Below are 22,294 nucleotides of genomic sequence, written 5' to 3' on the forward strand. Positions count from 1 at the left end.
GAATTCGGAACATACCCGTAATAATTATGTCATGGGCTCTATCTTATACATTTATCTAATGGCTTCTTTTATTATTATTACTTGTGTTCCTCTTTAAAGCTTCTAATAATTTTGTAATTCTCTCTGTGGATAGTGACGATCCCAGATCCAGGATATTATTTATTCTATAAAAATTTTAACTGAAAAGCAATTTAACATATTGATTGTCTATAATGGTTTATTCCTGCGTATAATAAAAAAGTGGTTTGTAATTAAATTAGAAACTCACTATACTGAAACGGTTATCTGTATTTCGCATATTTTGAAATGGTAAGACCCTCTATTCCTAAATTCAAAGACAAAGAAAGAGTGCCTTTTGTCACTTTGTGCGGTTAACTTATTTGATTAATTTGTGATACAAAGTACTAGCGCCAACAACCGGAGTTTTATCAACATTGTGCGGTAAACATTTAGTGAATAACGTACAGCGGAACATTCTGGAATTTATTTTAGTTCTATTCAGAACAGTCTACAAGAAGCTATATAAAATAGTTCGTAAAAGTAGAGCAAAAAGAACTGATAATAAGCCGACATTCTTCGGTGGAAAAATAAGAAGGGAAGGTTTATATCTAAACTACTAGAATAGACAGAATAGACGATACACCAGAAAAGACGGACGGAAATAAAAATAAATTATACAAAACCATACATAACTGCTATACGTAAAATACTGTCGGGTACAGACGGAATGATCAAATAAATTTTCAAAACAAGCGCTAATCAGAATTTTGATCACGTGGTTCGCGATTCTGAAAGTCGGTTAATCGTCGTGTCGAGAATTAAGATAATCAAGATTACCGAATAATTTTAACTATGGTCATGCTAACGAATATTCTATTATTGAGTTTTTTTTTACAAAACTACTTAGGATATGAAGATTATTCTGGAGGTTTTAAACTTGAGAAGACGATGTCTCATCTGCATTAATTCTGTACCTACAAAAAATTTCTTTTATTTAATTATTAATTTCCTTTTTGTTAGAAAGGATAAGATAAATGACATGGATTATAAGCTATACAATTGTTTATTTATAGATTAGTCATATGGGTACAATTTAATACATTCAGCCAATTTTCGTTCTTTGAGCCAATAAAATCCAACTATTTTATGTTGCACCATGCATAATTTACATTGTACCAACTTAGATATTATCAACATGTTTTTAAAAAACAAATATTCGAATATTCAATCCAATAAATATCTAAAGTTTTATATAATATGATCTAGATTGGACAACAAAGATCAAATGAAATATTATCATTATAACATATTTGAATTATTTATAACCTTTTTTTTTTAGGGTTTCATTCTCCCTGCTTTTAATGATACTGTATTTAGTTCTATCTATAAAATTTGTAAATAATTAATATTATATATAATATTAACAATTAAGTCAATTAAATCCATAAAAAGAGTAAACCCCCTTTTAGTCGGATAAATTTAATGATAAAAACGTATATGTCTTTGTATGCATCTAATATTTGTGATTCAAATTTGATTGGTATATTAAAGAAAGATTTTTTCCAACTTTTAACTAAATTGATTTTAAAACCGTCAAATTAAATAGGTATAAATATGACTTCAAAAGGGCGTTGAAAAACATAAATTCTATATATATTTTCTTTCTCATAAATTAATATTAAATTCCTATACCATTAACAATGTCGTTCATTCCCCAACAATCTTGTGAGGTCATGAAACCGGAAAATCAACTTCCTGAAACCATGGAACAAGAAAAGATGCAACATCAAATCGTTAACAATTCTCTCTGCGAATTGCGGCACATGAAAATTGGTGAATTACCATCTCCGTCTACTCTGACCAGGAATAAAACGTTAGGAAGACCGCGCAAACATAATCCGTATTATCGCAATATAGTAGCAGCAAGTTATATATCTGGACCAAACTTGTTACAACCGAATTACATTGCAAAAGATATTAGAGAGATGTGGAAATCAATCAAAGTTAACAATGTGTCAACCGTAGAAGGAAATAAAATATTTACATTTCATAATACTTTTTCTGGAAAATACGAAATGGACAGTGGTACGCGAAAAAATGTACATTCAGTCACTAAATCATTTCAACATCTTCCCCAATTTTTCCAATCCTTCTATTCCTCACAACCTTTTCAACAACCCTCCTTGCATCAATTGTCTTCCTTACAACCTTTCCAACAACAACCTTCCTTGCCTTATCAAGTCTATTACCAACCTTTGCTCTTTTCCAATACCGTCAATTCTGAATTGCCACAACAATCTATCAATAAATAATTTGCCTTTTCTTATTCGTTTCTTTCTATATAACTATATAAATTAGGTCATTCAATTACATTTCTATATATATATGTATATATTATCTTTAATGATCATTTAAAGGAATATGTTATATTACATGATTATTAAATAAAGTTATAATTTTCAAATAAATAATTATTCGAGATATTTTTTTTTAAAATTAATTGAAATTATAAAGCTATATTATTATAAACTGAATATGGTAATATCCTATAACAGATAACGTTGAATCAATTAAAATTTTTGTGCGTATTAAAATTCGTTACGATTCACGATATTTTATGGAATATAGCGGATTTATGTAAACAATAATTCGGTATTGCAATAAGAAACTTCATTGAAGAGTTATCTGTATTCTGTAATAATCGTAAGACGCGATCTTAGATTTTTCAGATGTTATAGTAGGAAAGTAAATGTGTGAAATAATATGGTACTTTGCCCAATACGGATTCCAGAAGCTACCACCACATTTCCTAGAGGCATTAGCCCATAACCAATCTTCATCCCATACAGTATTTGGAGGTATTACATAGCCCCGGTAACAGCATTGTTACTTCTGCGCCCTCATAATTCGATCACGTGATCATAAAATTGAAAGCCATACCTTGTATTATTAATTTATATATATATATTTTTTAAAGAATATTGCTAATATCCCACCAGATAGAAGGTCTACCATTCCCTATTAAAAATTTGATTGGCTAATTTTTTTCAACATTATATTTTAAAATAAATTTTAATAAACTTAAAAAAAAAAAAAATATTTATATTATTAAAAATTGGTAAACAGACTACCAAATAACTTTATTTAATTTAATAGTAAGTAATTTGATTTAATTATATTTAATAAATAATAAAAAAAAATTATGCTTATTGTTAATTAAATTATTACTGATAAAATTAAAAGTATTTAAACTTATACTGATGAGACATCATGCCCATTATGCAAGTTAGATCATAATGATGAAGAAAGTATAGAAGGTAGGTATAAATCCAGATCTTACTTTATTAAATGCGAACAGTGTGAAATTGAGATAACTCATTATTTTACAATACTGTATTTGCTCACGCTTCATTGTGATATTTTTTTACAGGGCTAATTTACGTTGACTATACTTACTATAATTTAAATTGATTTGCAATCATATAAAAAGACAATATGACCAAGTCCGATAAAGTATTAACCCCGAATATCTGCCAAATTAAGTGGGTTACTAAGCGTTTTGACGGATAAGATTCATTCTAATTTATATAAAAATATAAAAAAGAAACTGGGCATGAGCCATGGCAATTACCAAGAGCTGTGATAAGTATGTCACCAGAACCTAAGACCTCTGATTTCAAGCCTATCACTTATGAAACAAAACCAGTTCCAGAATTAATTATTAAATCTGTCTTAGAGCACTTCCATACTTGAAATTCCGAAATAGTTTCAGAGGGATTGATAATTATAATTTTGTATCTGCTCAGCCGTGGAGTTCACCATGTCCTATTTGTAATGGAAAACATGGAATTATGGATTACATGGCAAATGGTATAAAAATGGAACGGAATATTGTCTTACCTGTAACAGTTCAAGCAATAAATTTAAGTTTGCGATTGTAGCATAGGCCGGTAAAAATTCCACCGCAGTATTCTAGAACAATATTATTAACTTCGAAATTTCAGAATTCCGAAAGGTATCATTAACAGACTATCTTGTAAAAGAAGAATAAACTGAATAGATTAGTTTAGGTTAGCGTTATCATGTACACTGTAACAAGTTACGACCTGTATTTCTCGTACGGTCAATAAAGCAAAGACACAATTAGCGCAACTAATTTACCAGATATTACAGTATATTTTTTTTCGCATGGTGTTGGTTGAGGGATCGAGGGAATGGTGTATGCTAAATTTTTCTAACAAGTTTTATTATAATAATTTAATCCAGAACTTGATAAATGCGCAGTAACGTTAGAACATTTTAGTATAGACGATATCATGTATCACGGGAATAAGTAATTTATTCTCGAATTTTCCCAAAGCTTTTACGCATAACAAAAAAGACCTCCTTGTTGATCTTTGTATATGGGTAGCGTCAAAGTTTTTTTAAAGTGGATCCTTTTCGTGATGCGATCATATTAACGTAATTTCTTTCAAAAGTGTATAGCAAAATCGATCCTGCGAATTATATAAAAGGCAATGTCCCAGTTGGTGAACCCTTTTATCTGCCTTGCGCAAGTAAAGCAAAAATAAAACGAAAAATAAAACCTACCATTATTAACATCATCGAAATCAACAATCAAACGAACTCACATTTTCCGCAAAGTTATAATAAAGTAGGTTGGTTTTATTACTGGGCTAGCTTCTAAAAGAACATCATCACGATGTTAATCAATTTTTCTGACTCTATAGATGCTTAAAGTCAAAGCGGATATATTATCATTCCTGATCTTTTTAACATATTTGATATTCGCCGAGAAAATCGTGATCGTTAGCACGTGCCTCATCGGCGCAGTGAAATACAGAGAAAAAATCACATGACTGTAATTTTAGCCGGCAAAATCTTATATTGGTAAGACTTAACACATTAAACAACGAATTTCGTAAATATAAGACGGATTGGAATGTTATGAAAATGAATAGTGGTAAGCTTGAATCGGAAATATTGCATTTCTTATTTTTTTTAAACCCAATTGCTAATTCCCCGAATTCATTCTGTAGTCTCGAATTACTTGATCTTAGCGAAGTTCTATTATTGGAATAATCTTTTTCATAGTCTGTGTAGATGATAATGATATAGATAGACAAAAATTTAGTGGGATAATTTATTTCGAAAATCTAGTGTTATTTAGTGATAAAAAAAATTAGCTATAGATATTTTTCGAAAATGTGAGAGAGCAAAAAAATAACTTGATGTGGGGGCTCGCATTAAATGGCCTAGGATCCGCATCTCTTTGATAGCATCATACATTTCATTTACTCATCTGACTCTAAAAGTTTCTCAATTTGAATTTTATTTTTATTGCATTATGCATTAGTCACATTATTTGTAAAAATAAAAATAGAAAAGGAAAACTTGAAAATTTTTTGAAGAAAATATATATATATATATATATATATTTCTTTCTCGCTTTCTCGCTAATCATCGTTTCAAAAAAATAAAAAATGTTTGTTTGATTTTGCGTCCAATCCCATCTCCATCAATAACTACTTGTTTTTTTCAAATTATCATCACTCACACCTCAAAATTAATCACTTTCTAATCACTAAATTAAGTCTTTTTTGTTTATATAATCATCATCATCATTCCTTCAACTACTAAATAAAGTAAAAAAGAAAAAAGAAATAAACACTGAAAGGAAAAAATAAATCAACTAATGTAAAAAGAAAATTGTTCGGTTTTTTAAAGATTATTTGGTTTTTTGGTTTTTTTTTTCTGTACAGACTTCGAATAAAAAAAGAAAAAAATAAATCAATAGTAAGTATGCTATAAAAAATAAATAGCATGAAAATAATAGTAAATACTTTTTTTTAAAACAATGTTCAATATTTTTTTTTTTCTACACGTCATTTTTATGGTAGTAAATACCTAAAAAAAAGACGGTGTAAAACCTTTCCCATCAAAACATATGCCATTTTGAAAATTTCTAATCAACTTCTATAATTTTACAATGTGAGGAGAGTATGTTAAATATATTAGCATTTTCTTGAATATAACTTTCTACTGATCGATGATATGAAAATATATTGTTTCCCAAAACTTCATTTAATTCCTCAACCTTATCAAAATATTTCATAAATGCTAAAAAGCTGAGCTCATTAGACTTCAACAAATCACTGATAAGTCTTCTTCCTACTTCATAATATGGACCATTCGGAAGGAGTTGTGCAGATTGAAATTTCTTCTCAACTTCATCTAAAATCGACTGTTTAACGACTGCATAAAAAGGGATAAGCAATTAATAAAAAGCAAAATCATGCGAATTCATTTGATGCAAATATAAAGCTAATCTTACCTTCGAAGGTTTGTCCAGCCAGGAAGTCATCTGCCACGGTCTTTAGCTCTACAATGCGCCCCACAACCAAATCATATAATTTTTTTGCATCTCCTTCCTTGATACTGCGCTTCTTAACCAAATATTCCATTGATGTGTTCCTATCAAGGTCACCGATTTTAATTATAGGTTTTTTCGCACTATGAGCTAAAATAAGAATAATAACTTGTAAGTAATACTATTCTCAGGAGCACAAAAAAGAAATAACGTCATACTTACATTCCATTCTTCGAGGTACATTCCCTTCACTACTAACAAATACAGCAATGTACTCTCGGTGATCAGCATTCATTTTAGCGTCATCTTGAAGAGTATCAAGAACTTTTGGGTTCACATTAGCTAATTTGGCAATGTTGTCATAAATGATGACTGAAGGTTTATTGTGTTTTGCTTTGTACACTGCACTAGCACGCTTGAAGGCCTCCAAGGCTCTTTTCCACTTGGGACGCTCATCTTTACCTATAAAAAGTAACATTCAGATCAAAAGCTTCGGTTGTAAAGGAAAATAATGATCAACTTACCATGGGTATCACCTAATACTTTCTTCGTAAGCTGTGACATAAAAGAGATACGTTCCTCAAATGCGAAGTTAAGAGATTTTCCAAATGCTATGCCAAAGTTCTCTATATCTTCTGCATCAGCAGGAATTTCAACGTATATGACTCCCTGCCCTGATGCACTTCTGATTAACGTGGTTTTCCCGGTCCCGTGTTCTCCACAAATCACATGATAACATGAATGATATCTATTCGGATGAAGAATTTTTTTAAGACGATCTACAACTAGAGGTCGGGGAACAAACTCATCATCCGAAACATCAACTTTAGGTCGAGTTCCTTTTTTCACGGTCTTGTTAAGTTGACAAACGTTATACTTGTTTTGTATCCAATCATATATGATATCTCCTGTAGTGTTGGTCTCCGTAAATAGTTGTAAGTCCAAAAGTCAAGTAAATATAATGGCTGTAAATCAGAATTACCATATTTTAGCTAACCACAATAGTGTAGTATTTACAGCCAATTTACAGCTTACGTTTATAATATTACAACCGCTAAAAGTTGTAATTCGATATATAATAATCGTTACTTCCGAAAATCTCTTCAGCAGAAGTGTGGGGGAGAGGTGAAGAAGAGTTTGTCGAGAAATAAAAATAAAAAAAGGTGCAACGTCAAAAACATAAATATAAATGTGAACATAAATATATATTTTTTACATGATACTCGATTATTAACGAAATGGAAGAGCTGGAGGAAGACATTAGAAACGAATATAACGGTTTGAATTATTTCGAATTTAAAAGAAGTTTGAGAGAGTTTCTTAGGGATAAAAAAAAAGAAAGAATTTTGTTCCGATAAAAGAAAAAGGAAGAAAATTTGTTCCGATAAAAGAAAAACAATAAGCTATTTGATCAAAATCGGCTTATTGATATATTAAATTAAACCTTTCTGAATACATCGTGACTAGACTCTTGTAGTGACGTACGTAATATAGCAAATAATACAGTTACTCATTAGACTCATTAGATTGTAAAAATTGTAAAAAAAAAATGATTAAAAAAGATACTTAAATTAATTAAATTAATCAAATGACTCACGAAAAAAAAATAAAAAAAATGACAATTCTCCGATTCAAGGTATTTATTAAAAAAGTGGTTTAATATTACGTAATTTTCATGTCGTACGAGTGGGGAAATCTTACCACGCCACCTCATGTTACACAGCCGATCACCGACCCACTTTCCCGAGCTACCCCTTATTCAGTTCGGACAGTTGTCATATTTCAAATATAATTAATATACACGTAATAAACAATGCATATAACAAAAAATTAAACCTTTTTGTTTAGTGTTTTCTATACTTTTATTATAAGTCAACTTAAAACGTTGTATATGATATAGCAACTGTAAATGTTAGAATATAGCGTTAGAATTATGGCGTTTTTGCTTTTTTGTAGGAGATAACGGGTAAATATTTTTTTATCATATATTTGTTTTCCTTTTTGGTTTGAGATCTTTCTTTCCAAACTTTATTCGTAATATCCTTCAAATTTCTAACATCTTCATTATCAATAATTCTTTCTAGAGTTAATTTTATTTTTTTATTCAAATTTCTGGCCTCGTCGTCTACTCCATCAGGTATATTTTCTGATAATCGTTTTATATTATTTGTTATAAATTCCATTTCATTTAAATTAGCAAGAATATTAGTAGCTGATACAATATATTCTTTGTTTTCATATAGCGGCGTCTTGTTTAATATTTAAAGAACCTGTTAGCATAGTTTCTTCGGGTTGAGACGAATAGACGCGTGATGGTGATGATGTAGATGGCGAAGTAGCCAATTCGTGGATTTGTGTATGTAAACATGAAGATTGAATTTCTTGAATGTAAATTTTAATGTAAGAAATATTTTTTCTTAACAAAATAACATGAATTATATAATATGAATTATAAATTTTATTAAATACCTGTATTATTTTGTATAGAATTATTGTTGAAGTCTTTTTCATCAATACATTGATCTTTAATATATGATAATATCAATTTATTTTGATGGTCTTTTACTTTTTTAATTGCATCATCTCATGATGGTAATGAAACGTAGGGTGATCGAGAAGGTGGTGATACTGAAGTTGTGATGATTGCAATCGATCTAAAGAACCGATGCTCTTAAATGTTTACAAGCACCACCTCGTGATAAAAAATCCATACATTGACATTGAATTTTTGGAAGTTGAATAATATATATTTTTGGCTCAAATTGAGTTGATTTGTCTGAAAGTACATGAAGATATAATGATGTATAATTATATTCAACGTGAATTATTTTTTTTTCCCGCATATTCTTTTAGCTGCTTCGTCACGATTAATATCTGGTGTAAAATAAGCAATTTGCTTATAATGGTGTTCAAGTTGAATTTGATTAGTTGGTGAAAATGTATAATTTTGATATCTTTCAGTAAGTTGATTGTTGAGTCGTTTTTTTAGAGTTCTCTTTAAAAGAATATTAGGTGTAATACTTTTTATTGAAACAACTCCTAAAATATCCATTCGCAAAAGATAATTATTATTTTTGATATTTATGTAATTGATGCGTTTTTAATAGATTATCAAAACTTTCAAGATGATTATTTGTTGTAGGTATTTTCTCTGGCAAAACTCCTAAGATATTAGCAGCAAAAATTCTTCCATATGCACACCATCCAATAGATAGATCTCCAGCCCAATAATCTCGAATATAATATACAAAATTTAACGCACTATGAATTACATTCAATTTAGATTTTGGAATATTATTTTGAATTTGATTCTATGAATTAAAAATAAATTTAATATAATATTGTGATTTTTAAAAAATTTAATATAATAAATTTATTTATAATATTTACCTTTAAATGAATTTCAGTATTAGTAATTGTGTGAGTTATTTGATTAATATAAGAAGAGTCATTAACATTCTTTAAATTTTCAGTAAAATTTCTCAGAAATTGGTATATCTCCTTTCTAAATGCTTTCTAAATGCCATGATTTCATGGCCACCATGATGTCCAAGAACGGCTTTTAACTTATCTTCCCAACTTTGAGAAACGTGAAATAGACATAAGATTAAGTGAATGTCTGGCCAGACTTCAATTAAAGCTTTTCGTTCTTTATGATCACAATCTGTCATTGCAACCTAATAATTTTTAAAACAATAATAATATAAAATTAAAATACGTTAAAAGCAATATATTTTATAGCAATAAAATACCTTTTGAGTAAATTTATACCACTTTTCCTGCTCTAATCTATGTTTATAATATAATAATAATTCCTTTAAAATTGTATGATTGTAGCTACTACTAGCTTTGTGTGTGCCTCCAGCTGCTGAAAAAAGCAAGTATCCAATAGGTATTCCCTTATTCTGTTCGTCTAATACTAGTAGAACAAATAATAATATTTTTTTATTTGAAATAACAAAAGTTCCGTACAGATGCAGAATTTTATTATGGCCAAGTTCCCATGCTAATTCTCGCTGTTCTTTAGTAGCTAAAACTTATATAAACCGATCATTTAATTCTTTTTGTTAAATTGTTGCTTCCATTATTTCATTATCTTTACTATCTGGCCCAAATAATTGGTCTATATTAATTTCTTCAGCTTTTTGCTTATCAATTCCCCAAAGAACTTTTGTCATTGAATTACGAATATTTATAATATCTTGATTTGATAATAAATATCTTTCATTATCAATTAAAACTTTTCCCCCTAAATGTCTGTTTACATAGTGAGAAGGGTAAACATTTATTTGTAATAAATTTTGAGCCATCAATTTAACTGTTTCATTTATACGAAGTGGTGGTGGTTGAACTGGTAGACAACGTTGACAATCTTCTAAATGATTTAGATAACCAAATAAACTAATATACAGTCCTTCATGCTTCCTAATTCACACAAAAGCAAGACAACCAACAAACTCATATATTTTTCTTGTTTTTCGTGTTTTTGCTTGTGTTTAAACTCATATCACTTTCACAGCAGCATTGTAAAACATAAATTCCTTTAGCTTTATCACTATAATGTGTTTTCTACAGTCAAAGCTCGTTATAGTGAATCTCGTTATAGTGAACATTAAGTAAAATCGCGTTATAGTGACCTATTGATTTTTTTCTTTATGATTAATTTCTCTCGATACAGTGAATTCTCTTAATAAATCTCGTTATAGTGAAAAAAGGGGAAAAAATTATATAGTGGAACGGAAAGTTCACTATGACGAGCTTTGACTGTATTTATGTTAAGGTAGAATATTTTCTAATATAAGGTTATATTGTTGTAAAAAAACAACGGCATTTTCTTGCATATTATTACTCCATTGTAAGTTAATAAAGTTTGAAACTGGTAAACTATTAAGCTGTTCTTTTTGCTTTTGAGTTAATATTAAATGTGAAGGAATTTTTAATGACATTTTACAAAAAAAAAACTAACACAATTAGTCACTTTAGTGTTTGACGCGTTTAAAAAAAAAAAAATGTTTAAATTGTTTAAAACTGTCCGAACTGAATAAGGAAAGTGGGTCAGTGATCGGCTGTGTAATATGAGGTGGTGTAAGATTTCCCGATTTTAGGTTACGCATAATTCCAAAAAAGGAGGTCGTCTAAAGCGGGGGCAAATCACGTGATTCGGTGTAATTTTAATTAGATTAATTTTTTATAAAGAAAGATTAATAGAAACTTTAAAATCATAATATAAGCGTATTTTTATCTGCTTTGCAAGTTTACTTAAGGAAAAAAAGTGGATTATGAATATTGTTTTTTACTTTACATATGAATGAACGAAACTTTGCCGATCATATCCAAAAATGGATAACGAAATTGAAAAAGTCAAATAAATCAAAAACAGCATTCAAAACCCTACTCTGCGCTCTAAGTAAACTTGCAGAGCAGGCAAAAATGCATTTAGAATGTGTGTTTAGAATGGTTGAATATATGGTAAAAAGTTTTATTTTATGAAAACAATTTTTTTCGAAGTCACGTGATTTGCCCCTGCTTTAGACGACCTCCAAAAAAGGAATTTATAGTTGCCCAAATTTCCATAAAAGGAAATTTTTTACAGATCCTTTAATTCTGGCCGGAATTATGACATTTTTTTTATAATTTCTTTAAAAATTATATAATAAAAAATGTATAATAAGGTTTCAAAAAACTGTTGTATAAATGAAACTTTACAATAAAAACAAAAAAATCATTATTACTTATATTATATTATTTAATTTTACATTTTTTAAGTAATATATATTAACTGTTGATATAGACAACAGGTAAATACTAGTTATATATCAAACTCATTTTATATTAAACCAAATTTACCAGAATGGAAGATTTATTATATCTAGAGTTAATTGTATTATATATTTATATTTTACATTTATTTTATTATATTATAATTTATTAATTTATTTCATATTTATATTTATATTTTTTTTATTAAATAGAATAAATAATATATTATTTAATTTAAAAATTTTATATTTTTTATTTTTTAATAATTTATTTTTATTTATTTTAAATTTTTCAGATTTTTATTATATCTACTGTATTTGCCCAAAAATAAGCAATTCCCGAAAATAAGCAACATGGCCTGCATTATAACAAATTTTAGTCCATATTATTAAAACTTGGCTGGCATTATGTGCAAAAACTTGTTGCTTATTTTCAAGCAAATATGGTATATATGGAATTTAAGAATAGAGTACACACCATAATTGATTTTAATAATCACGTGATGGCATATCAATTTTAAAGTAATACAAGAGAAGATCAATCTAATAAAAAATAGGCAACATGTGCTAAACCCTTTTCATACTTTTTGTGTAAGTTCTTTAAAACCAATAATATATGTTATATAAAAATCAAAGTTCATTTCATTTTGTCAAAATACTTTAACGTTCGTATGAAGTTTAAGAAAACTGCCAATTTTTCAAAAAGTCTGCCAATTTTTTAGTTTGTTCTAAGTAACCATAACTAAAACTTTTATATTATATTAAAAACTATTATAGAAACCAAAAAAGTAAGTCTATTTTTTATTGTTTATTTCTTTAAAATGAAAAAAAAGAAAGAAAAAAATATAAATATAAATTACTATATAATATTATATATATATATGCCATATTATAAAAATAATTTTCTAAGTTAATAATATTGTTTTTTTAAATATATTAGATTGTAAAATACTATTTTAATGTGTTGAAACTGCTGGATTAATATATATAAATTTCAATATTAGTTTTAGGTTCTTTATTTTTATTTATAATAGAACTATTGATTATAGATATTAATTTACTATAAAAAAGGTTTTTCAAAGAAGTAAATTAATTTTTATGGTATTTTTTATGAGGAAAATTTAGAGAATTAATAAATTTAGATTAAAATTTTGTTTTTAAGTTCTTTTCGTTAGCATATGTCAAATTGCCAATCACTTGCCAATGACAATAATTAGTCACATTAACTAATAAAAAAATGATTATATGGTGTACTCTATCCTTAATATAATAAAAAATAGGTTGGAATATCAATATAATATAATTTATATTATATAATTAATTTGAAAAATCATTAGTTCTAAAAAATTTTATAAAAAATTTGTTAGAGGTAGTAGTTTATTTTATGAATTTTTTTTATACATTGTTACCCCTAGTCACATGTAGAGTTACACCTTACTACGCCGAAAAATTATGTAGAAAATTAGGATCTACTGGACCCAACTGTGCCAAGCTGACCTAGCCGCAGCCAACTTAGTCTATTATTTTTATTATTTTTATTATATTAATTATATTTAATGGTGGTGTAAAATTTCGATATATTACACTAAAAACGTAATATTACAAAAGTTTACGCTTTTAAATTTGAATAATTATAGTAATTTAAAAATATCTCGCTATCTACTGATCCAATCAAGACGATCTATAGCTTATTGAAATCAGCTCATCAAGACAAATCGAATGGTAGTAAATTCGCATTTCTACAGTTGATAGAACGTTCTATAGTATGCAATAAAGTTTTAAATTAATAGAAAGTTATCTATCAAACGTAAAGATACAATTTTACTACCATTCGATTCGTCTTGATTAGCTGATTCCAATAAGCTATAGATCGTCTTGATTAGATCAGTAGATAGTGAGATATTCTTAAATTACTATAATTATTTAAATTTAAAAGCGTAAACTTTTGTAATATTACATTTTTAGTGTAATATTTTGAAATTTTACACCACCTTCGAAATATTATACTAAATTACGCCTAAACAAATTTCCTGATGTAATTGCTCTTATTACAATAGCTACATAGGTCATTATTTACCCCTGTAGGTTTAATTATCTTTATAGGTCTATTAATTACAAGCAGAGCACGCCCAGAGCTTCTTAGCTTTAAAGTGTGATTGACAACCTTCAGATCTAGTACTACGTCTGCAACAAATTTCACCAGTATTTTGAAGATGATGACAAATAAATTTTGCTTTCATTTTCTAGATGAATAAATAATTTTAATTAAATAAATCTATATGCAATATAGTAATATATATACTAATTACACAATGAGTACACAAATTCAATTAACAGAAAATAAGCCCACCTCCCAGGAAATTGAGCAGGCATTAATAAACATAATCAAAGCAGGACTCTATTATAGAAGACCAAAGGATGGCAAATTCATGCAAAATTATAAAGAGAGAGTTAAGAAATTACGCTAAGCAGAAGACCTTGAAGAATATGTACTAAAGTTAGCCCAAACCATATTCCCTAATAAAGATAAATATCATCAAATTATGGATGATTACAAATCATATTATGGAAAAGATTCAAAGATTCTTAATTCCATTATGGAACTATACAAGCTATACTATAGATTAGCTAAGGATTATTTTGTTATAGAAGCTAAAATTGATGAAGAAGCAGAAGACTTCCTTAATTCGTGAGCACCTACTAAGGAGGCAATTCTGTATCAAAAGGAATAATCATCAATTCTTCTTAAACAAAAGATCTTTCAGGATGTTTGAGTATATAATCATCATTATTAATTAACCCAAAGGGGACTTCTTCCAACCAGTATAAGACCAGTTGATTTTTTTGCACCATAGATTGACGGATATGATAAATATGAGGTGACCAATTCAAATCACCAGTACGGTGTCTTCCACCCTTCAAATCACTAGAATATAGTAAATATCGAACAAGAACATTACCAGAAAGCTTCTCTTCATCAAAGTCTATGATAGGGCCATCCTGAGGATAAGAAGGCTTAGCTAAGACCTCTTCTTTCTCTATTGCATCAACAGGAGAAATACCAAGCTGGCATGTGATAGAATCATTAATATATTTGACAACAATAGGCAAATTTCTTACCCAAGTTCTAGATATCTTATTCATGTGTAAAGTTAAAAGGTTAGAGGCATTCTGAGATCGAAACAGATTTTTAGTTAAGTCTCCATTAAATTTTTCAGTAATACCTATAGTATTTTTAGATTTGGCCTTTTGAATTTTTACATTATACTCTCTCATTAATTTCTCACAATTGCCTCTAAACTCTGGACCCTTATCAGTTAAAAATGTTTCTGGCCAAACAAAAGGATACTCAGGATCATTATAGATTTTCTCAAGAGCTCTAGCAATAGTCTTTAAAGTTAAGATTCCCTGCCTATCTTTAACACTATATGTACCAATAGGAATAGATACTTTATATTTTGAAGTCACATCCACCACATTAAGACAAAAAAGATAGGTAATCTGACCTACTTTATCATAAGGCATGTAGAAAACATCTGCCTGATGAACTTTATTAGGAGTGGTAATAGAGCAAAAACTTGCTTGAGGAATATATTTAGGACGAGGCTTATATATCTGATATACAGCCTGTCTTTCAAGCCAATCTTTCACTTCATCTAGAGTAAAATCATACCCATCTTTAAGAGATACTTCAAACAATTTTTTCGCATTTCTTTGGTAGCCAATAGGCTGGTAATAAATCTTCTGCAAAGCAATAAAAAAAATCAGGTTTTCGAGCTTCATCTGAATCTATCTGAATAATAGGAATCAATGGGGGTTAAGTAGGCATATATTGATTTACTAGACAGCAATTTAGAATTGCGAATAAAGTTGACTAAAGAGGAACCTATTACCATTAGAAATAAGGAAAAGATTCGCAAGCTCACAAATGATCTAGAGTGATGTGAGCTATATATCAAATATCTTGAAAAAAATCTTATTTCACAAGAGGATGAGATAGATAAATTAAAAGTAGAATACTACTCCATCTTACATAATCTCAAAAAATGTCAGAATAATTTAAAGCTAAAGGAAGAGGCATTAGTCGCTCAAGATAACCGAATCATTCTGCTAGAAGGTACAGTAAAAAAGCTCAAAAGCCAAATTCTCAAGATATCACATTTTCAAAATAACAGTAATAAACTTTCTGAAGAAGACGAACAAGAAAATATGGCACTGCAAGATATTTTAAGGAATGTTGGTACAGCTCTAGATCAGGTTGAAAATTATATTGATGGAGTGGATACAACATTTAATCCAAAAAATACTCTAAATGGAATACGGATCTCATTAACAACTGTTCGTGATCATATGCAAAGGTATGCTCAAGATGCTATTAACTTACAAGGTTTACTCTATATAGCTAATGGGCAGATCAATAATCTTATGAATGACTTAACAAATACTAGGAATGATGTATTTCAAAGAACTCAGTTGTTAAATTTAACATATAATAATGAGGCAAATGAACATCATCGTTGGTATCTGACTTGGCTGAATTCAATCGGGTATGGGTATTTAATCGATATCAAAAATGGAAGGCTAGGGAATTAAATTCGCGACAAATTATCTTAAATTTACAAAACAATCTTCTAGCAAACAAGGCGAATATGGCAGATGTAAACCAACTTTTAGGCCTACAATTGGCCTCCCTTCCATTTTATGATGGACAAAAAGAGCCAGATTCATATTATGCTAAACTTAGAACTATAAACGAATCAGCCTGATCTTTAGCAGTTGCAGGATTTAATGTGGCTGCCAGAACTAATGTCATGAAAGGAAAAATGACTGAAAGATTTCATCCTGTTCCAGCTAATGATCCATACACAGCAGGAAATCTAGCTATTAATACAGAACCTCTCTTTCTGGTATAGCTACAGGGAAGATATAGAGAGATAATGGTTGGAACTAATCGGGATGCACTAAGGGTTTTATGAATGAAAAATTTACTGTAATGGATACGGCAGATACTTATGAGAAAAGGGTTAAACCATATCACTGGTCAAAAACCAATATATCGGGTAACAGATATGTATCAGATATGTACCCGATATGTGTAGTATTAATGCTAAAAATTGGGTACCCGATATGTATATGATATGTAAATGATATGTAGACGATATATATATTTATACATATCTTACACATATCGGGTACCCGATTTTTAGCATTAATACTACACATATCGGGTACATATCTGATACATATCTGCTACCTGATATATTGGGTTTTGACTAGTGTATGTTCAAGGAATTTCTTATGCGGATGCTATAGAATATCTTTATGGATATATGCTTCAATATATAGAAATAAGACTTAGGCAAGCCAATCCGGCTAATTTGGATGTTTTCTTTACAGATTTGTGAAGAATTTGGTTGAAAAGTAGGGGGCAAATTGCAGAACAGCAACCTTTTCTCAGCTAGACTTTACCTATTATTCAATCACCAAAAGATGATTTTAAAATTCGGCTAGCAAGGGATTTGGCATATTCAGGAATAGTAACAGATGATGCAACATTAGAAAATTTTATCTATGAAGATAGAGATCCTGGGCAAAACTGAAATATTTAGTCATTTGACTAAACCGAAATAGTTTAGACATTTAAAATTAAAAAACGAAATGCCGAAATTTAATATTTCATAGTATTTCCATAGATTTTTTATAGATTTCCATAGATTTTTAATTATAATAATTACTTATAAAAAAAAAATAATAAATTTATATTAAAATATAATATTTTTTAAAGGAATTTATAAAACTATTTTATGTATAATATAATTTAATATATTTTTATAATAAAATTATAATTTTATATAAATAAAATTTAAACTTAAAAAATATTACTATATAGTTTAGTCAATGACGAAACTGAAACTAGTTGGTGACGAAACCGAAATTTTGGCAAAAAGAGTTTAACTAGGTATTACTATATAAAGAACTTCAAAAGAGGTTAAGAGGCAAAACAGCTCATGTTAAAAAGAGTCCCTTTACATCTAGAAGTACCTATGCCATAAAGAAGATTGTTAGAAAGATAGTACCAAGCAAAGCGCCTATCGGCAAAGTATCAAGTAAACTTGTCTGACATTGCTCAGCATGCAGAAAGGCTGGTCATATAAAGGTTAATTGTCCTAAAGGTAAGCGGACTAAAAAAGTTAATTATGTATATCAAGATGAGGTAGAAGATCCTGAAGCCTCTGAAGAAGAATACATAGTGGAAAGCGAAGTTGATTCTGAAGAAGAGGAAATCGAAAATGATGATGTCAAATATGTTGAAGAAGATGATAGTGAATCTAGAAACTGTTATGCATCAAAAAAAAGCGGTGCGAAGTGAAGTACCTATGAAAAAGAAGTCCTCTACTTCCAAATCTCATGCTGAAAGTGCTAAAACAAAGAGGGCATCAGGCAATATAACAATGGCCACAGAACAAATGAAAAAAATAGCCTTAAAATCTATGGTATCATCAGTAGTCCTACATTGTCCTAAAAAGATTCTTGTAGAAATTGCAAAATTTCTTAATATGATATATTCCAAATTAAAAGGCCATTACTTAAATACTGTTATGCCAAATGATACCATTAAAAGAAGGGAGTTAGCATGGGAGAATGTTAATAGCTATATTCAAGATATTTTATTACCACTATTACAGGCAGTAAATACTGAGCAAAAGCCTCTTTTACAAGTCCTAGATGATAAAGAATCAATCCACAACTTAAATGAAGAGAACCTGGCAGATTCTACTAAAATAGCCATTAGCCATTCAAACACTTCGCAGACGCTTCGCAAGAAAATTAATATTACATACTCTAGCCAGTCAGAGAATCCCTCTGACTTAGTCTGATTAGACTATGCTATTAAGGTCTATGCTCAGCATCATTCAGCAGAAAAAAAAAAGTGACATGCAAAGCGTCTCACAGCTGATTCCTATATATTGGCCTAAACCATTAGAGATAAATTTTCTCCAAATAAAGAATGCTGACGATGTTGCAACTATTTATTGTAAGATAGGAAGTTTAGAAATACCTTGTGCAATGATTGATACAGGATCAGATTCTTCTATATTTTCAGATAATATTGCAGAATTAGTTGAAGAGCTTTTGGGTATCAAAATTAATAGGATAAAGATCTACAGTCAACTCTTATTATAACGAACCCTAGGTTCCAGACCTCAACTTTACTATAGGACTATAGTGAAGATTTTAAGAGATTTGATTAGTTAATTCGTTATAGCAAGGGGAAATTTATTATAGTTGTCTAAAAAATTCACTATATCAAAGGTTCGCTATATCAAGGTTTGACTGTATACGCTTAATGGAGTTGTAAGCAAATCTCTATTCATTGGTACTATGGAGGATATTCCTATAACAATTGGTTCAGGAGAAAATACAACCACTATTACAGATGAATTTTCTGTTGTGCCTGCGGAAAAGAATTAGAATGGAAATGCTAAATCTTTAGTAATTCTTGGGACACAATGGCAATATTGAGCTGGATAGGAGCCTTTAATAAAAGGAGAATTTAAGGCTACATGTAACGGAAAGACTATCACAATCCCCCTATCAGTTCACAAATCCCAGCGTAATGTCTTCACTGTAGGAAAGGAGCCAGAAGAATGGTTTCCTGTAAAGCCAAAAAAAACTAGATGATCGGGCATGTATGTATTGTAAAAAGGAATTCAGATATCCTTATTTATTTTTACGTCATAAAAAAACTAAATGCTGGATTAATAGCGAGTCTACAATGAGTCTACAACAAGATAAAGTCAAGTTTACGTTGGGTAATGTTGAGTCTACAATGAGTCTACAGCGGGTTAATATCAAGTCTACAATGAATCTACAACCAGATAATGTCGAGTCTAGAATAAGTTCACAACCAGTCAATGTTGGGTCTAAGATTAAACTAGACTAATCATCTTAGACAGATTTTCAGAAAGTATATTTTTTTTGGATATTTAGATTACTCTTTGCATCTTCCCGTTTTCTAGTCCAATATTCAGCATCATGAAAAGAAATAAATGTATTTGGCTCAATTGTCCCATCACTTCCAGCACTAGGATTGGAGAATATTACTCGATCATTGAGAGCTATAATTTTTAGGTCTTTAGTAAAAATAATATCCTCCAAATCTTTACATACAGAATCGGCAGTCTTCTTTATATCCCATTTTTCATTCATAAGCTGGGAAATAGTAGAGGATAACTTGCCAATCTCCTTATCTTTTATAGCATTAGCTTTATCCAAAGCAGAGATATGAGATTTATATTGCTTCTCTAGCTCAGCTAAGTGTGAATTATGCTGGGATTCCAATTAATATTTAAATGAATATGTCTTTTATTTCATATCTACCATGCAATTATTATATTCACTCTCTAGACGAGACTTAAGAGCATCATATTCATCTTTTAGATATTTACATTCCTCAGCAACCTGGGCCTCAATAGTTTTCTTAATATTATTCTCCTGTTGCTATACATGAAGCTCACGTTCCTCTAACTGTTTTTCAAACCCATCTAACCAGGATAATGTACTAGAACCATCAGAGAAGGTATTTGCTTCGATCTTAATCTTCTGGCAATTTTTTTTATTAAAGTATCTATCAACTTCTCTAGTAAGCAATTCCTCAATATCCGAATGAATACTTTTAGCCTGTTCCTCAAATAAGGGATTATTTTTGCGGGTTGTAAGATGCAACCATGCATCTTTTTTCATGAATGGGGGTAATTGGTCAAACAAATTCTTATAGTGTTCGTTGAAATTTGGTTGGCTGGACATATATTCGATTATAGGTAAGTGATATAATCTTGGAAAATTCCTGGAAAAAAATATTTCTGGAAGTTCAGAAATTCCATATTTTCCTAGAAGTTTGGGTATTCTATTTGTTTCCAGCAAAACTTTCCACCTAAAAATTAGCCAAAAAATTAGCCAGGCCTAGATTCTGGGAAAAAATACTAAGATTATTCTCAGAAAATTCCTTCTAAACAATTGTAATTTCTGTTCCATCATCTAATTTTAATACTGGTCGATTAAGATAGTTTATAGATGGTAGTAAATTATTTTGTTTTGCATACAGAGACGAGATAAATATTTCGCTTGTATTACTTCTGCAATTCGATGATTGATAAGAAGTTGGTGAAACCATCTCTTGGTTACCAGAGGTAATAGAAATACAAGCTGGCTCGAAATTTGAAGCACTTAGTTGCTATAGTTGCAGTATTAGCCTTGAAGCAAAAGTAATTCTAATGATTCTTCATCAAATCTTCAGACTCAACCTCATAGGCCCATCTCCCCAGCCACTATAATATTCCTTTCTAGGCTCTACTTTGGTAATCTTTACCAATTTCTGGCATTTAAAGCAGATAGCCATCTGACTTTTATGGACACTAGGTCTACGATATTCAAAGGGGTACTATATAAATCACCATTAACATAGTATGTTGTGGATTTTACTTGCCCAAAGGAAGCGAAGAGGCAATACACATGATATAAACTATATCCTTGCTTAGAAAGTAGTTCTTGCAGAGAACCTCTTACACGATTAGCCATTGCTGAGGAGTTTCATGAGGTCTAATAATAGATAAATAATCATATTGTTTTTCTATTTCAACCACTTTTTCATATCGATAGTTATCAGTTTGAGGTCGATAGTTAAAAACATGTTCCATATCATATCCAGGGCGGAGATTGATAGGTTTAGGTACAATTTTATTATAAACCCTATCTATAATGATTTTAACCATGTCACCAGGCATAGCTATGCTAGTATAACTAATTATTAGTAAATTAGAGATTTATAGCAATTTCAGAGTTTTATAGTATTTTTAATGAATTCTGACAATTCTTTAGCAACTTATACTAGATAATATCACCATTCAAATTTATACGGATTTAATTAGCGGTTAATTGGTTTGTAGCCTATCTGTGAGACTACATGCTAGTAAATCCAAAATTCATTTTTTTTTATTCGATTACGAGCATATCGAGATTTATATAGGGTCATATCTAGCCGGCTATGCTAATTTTATATTTACATGCATATGCATAGCGCCTTCGGCTAAATTGGTTTGTACTGTATATCGTATTACATGAAATCTCCCTTAGTTCCCCGATAGTTCTAGGAATGTTCCAGGAG

The 22,294-nt window shown here is 29.5% G+C and overlaps 6 protein-coding genes across 6 annotated transcripts; 3 read left to right on the forward strand and 3 right to left on the reverse strand.

The window, feature by feature from the left end:
* Window positions 1-1,700: 1,700 nt before the first annotated feature.
* Window positions 1,701-2,312, forward strand: OCT59_024699 (uncharacterized protein; the record flags this gene model as incomplete). The annotated part of the gene is made up of 1 exon (XM_025325033.1): window positions 1,701-2,312. One exon carries the CDS (start codon window positions 1,701-1,703, stop codon window positions 2,310-2,312), a length of 612 nt encoding a protein of 203 aa, XP_025183235.1.
* A 2,992-nt stretch (window positions 2,313-5,304) lies between these two features.
* Window positions 5,305-7,967, reverse strand: OCT59_024700 (uncharacterized protein). The gene is made up of 4 exons (XM_025315294.2): window positions 6,895-7,967; window positions 6,593-6,832; window positions 6,335-6,520; window positions 5,305-6,255 (listed from the first exon to the last, which is right to left on the reverse strand). Exons 1-4 carry the CDS (start codon window positions 6,932-6,934, stop codon window positions 5,966-5,968), a joined length of 756 nt encoding a protein of 251 aa, XP_025183234.1. The 5' UTR covers window positions 6,935-7,967; the 3' UTR covers window positions 5,305-5,965.
* Window positions 7,968-8,301: 334 nt separating this feature from the next.
* Window positions 8,302-8,553, reverse strand: OCT59_024701 (uncharacterized protein; the record flags this gene model as incomplete). Its single annotated transcript, XM_066133340.1, has 1 exon — window positions 8,302-8,553. The coding sequence occupies one exon, from the start codon at window positions 8,551-8,553 to the stop codon at window positions 8,302-8,304; it is 252 nt and encodes an 83-aa protein (XP_065991617.1).
* Window positions 8,554-16,338: 7,785 nt separating this feature from the next.
* OCT59_024702 (uncharacterized protein) lies at window positions 16,339-16,722 on the forward strand (the record flags this gene model as incomplete). Its single annotated transcript, XM_066133356.1, has 1 exon — window positions 16,339-16,722. The coding sequence occupies one exon, from the start codon at window positions 16,339-16,341 to the stop codon at window positions 16,720-16,722; it is 384 nt and encodes a 127-aa protein (XP_065991618.1).
* A 1,697-nt stretch (window positions 16,723-18,419) lies between these two features.
* On the forward strand, window positions 18,420-19,007 carry OCT59_024703 (uncharacterized protein; the record flags this gene model as incomplete). The annotated part of the gene is made up of 1 exon (XM_066133361.1): window positions 18,420-19,007. The coding sequence occupies one exon, from the start codon at window positions 18,420-18,422 to the stop codon at window positions 19,005-19,007; it is 588 nt and encodes a 195-aa protein (XP_065991619.1).
* Window positions 19,008-21,139: 2,132 nt separating this feature from the next.
* OCT59_024704 (uncharacterized protein) lies at window positions 21,140-21,914 on the reverse strand (the record flags this gene model as incomplete). Its single annotated transcript, XM_066133367.1, has 3 exons — window positions 21,140-21,356; window positions 21,435-21,551; window positions 21,697-21,914. 3 exons carry the CDS (start codon window positions 21,912-21,914, stop codon window positions 21,140-21,142), a joined length of 552 nt encoding a protein of 183 aa, XP_065991620.1.
* Window positions 21,915-22,294: the final 380 nt, after the last annotated feature.

This window comes from Rhizophagus irregularis, chromosome 5 (assembly GCF_026210795.1).
Source record: "Rhizophagus irregularis chromosome 5, complete sequence".
NCBI classification, from domain to species: domain Eukaryota; kingdom Fungi; phylum Glomeromycota; class Glomeromycetes; order Glomerales; family Glomeraceae; genus Rhizophagus; species Rhizophagus irregularis.

Excerpts from the sequence above, each read along its gene's own strand:
- OCT59_024700 (XM_025315294.2), bottom strand. The coding sequence starts at position 6,934 with ATGTCACAGCTTACGAAGAAAGTATTAGGTGATACCCATG. Across the intron at positions 6,521-6,592 it reads TGTACCTCGAAGAATGGAAT|CTCATAGTGCGAAAAAACCT; the intron begins GTAAGTATGACG and ends TTCTTATTTTAG. Across the intron at positions 6,256-6,334 it reads GGCTGGACAAACCTTCGAAG|TCGTTAAACAGTCGATTTTA; the intron begins GTAAGATTAGCT and ends CTTTTTATGCAG.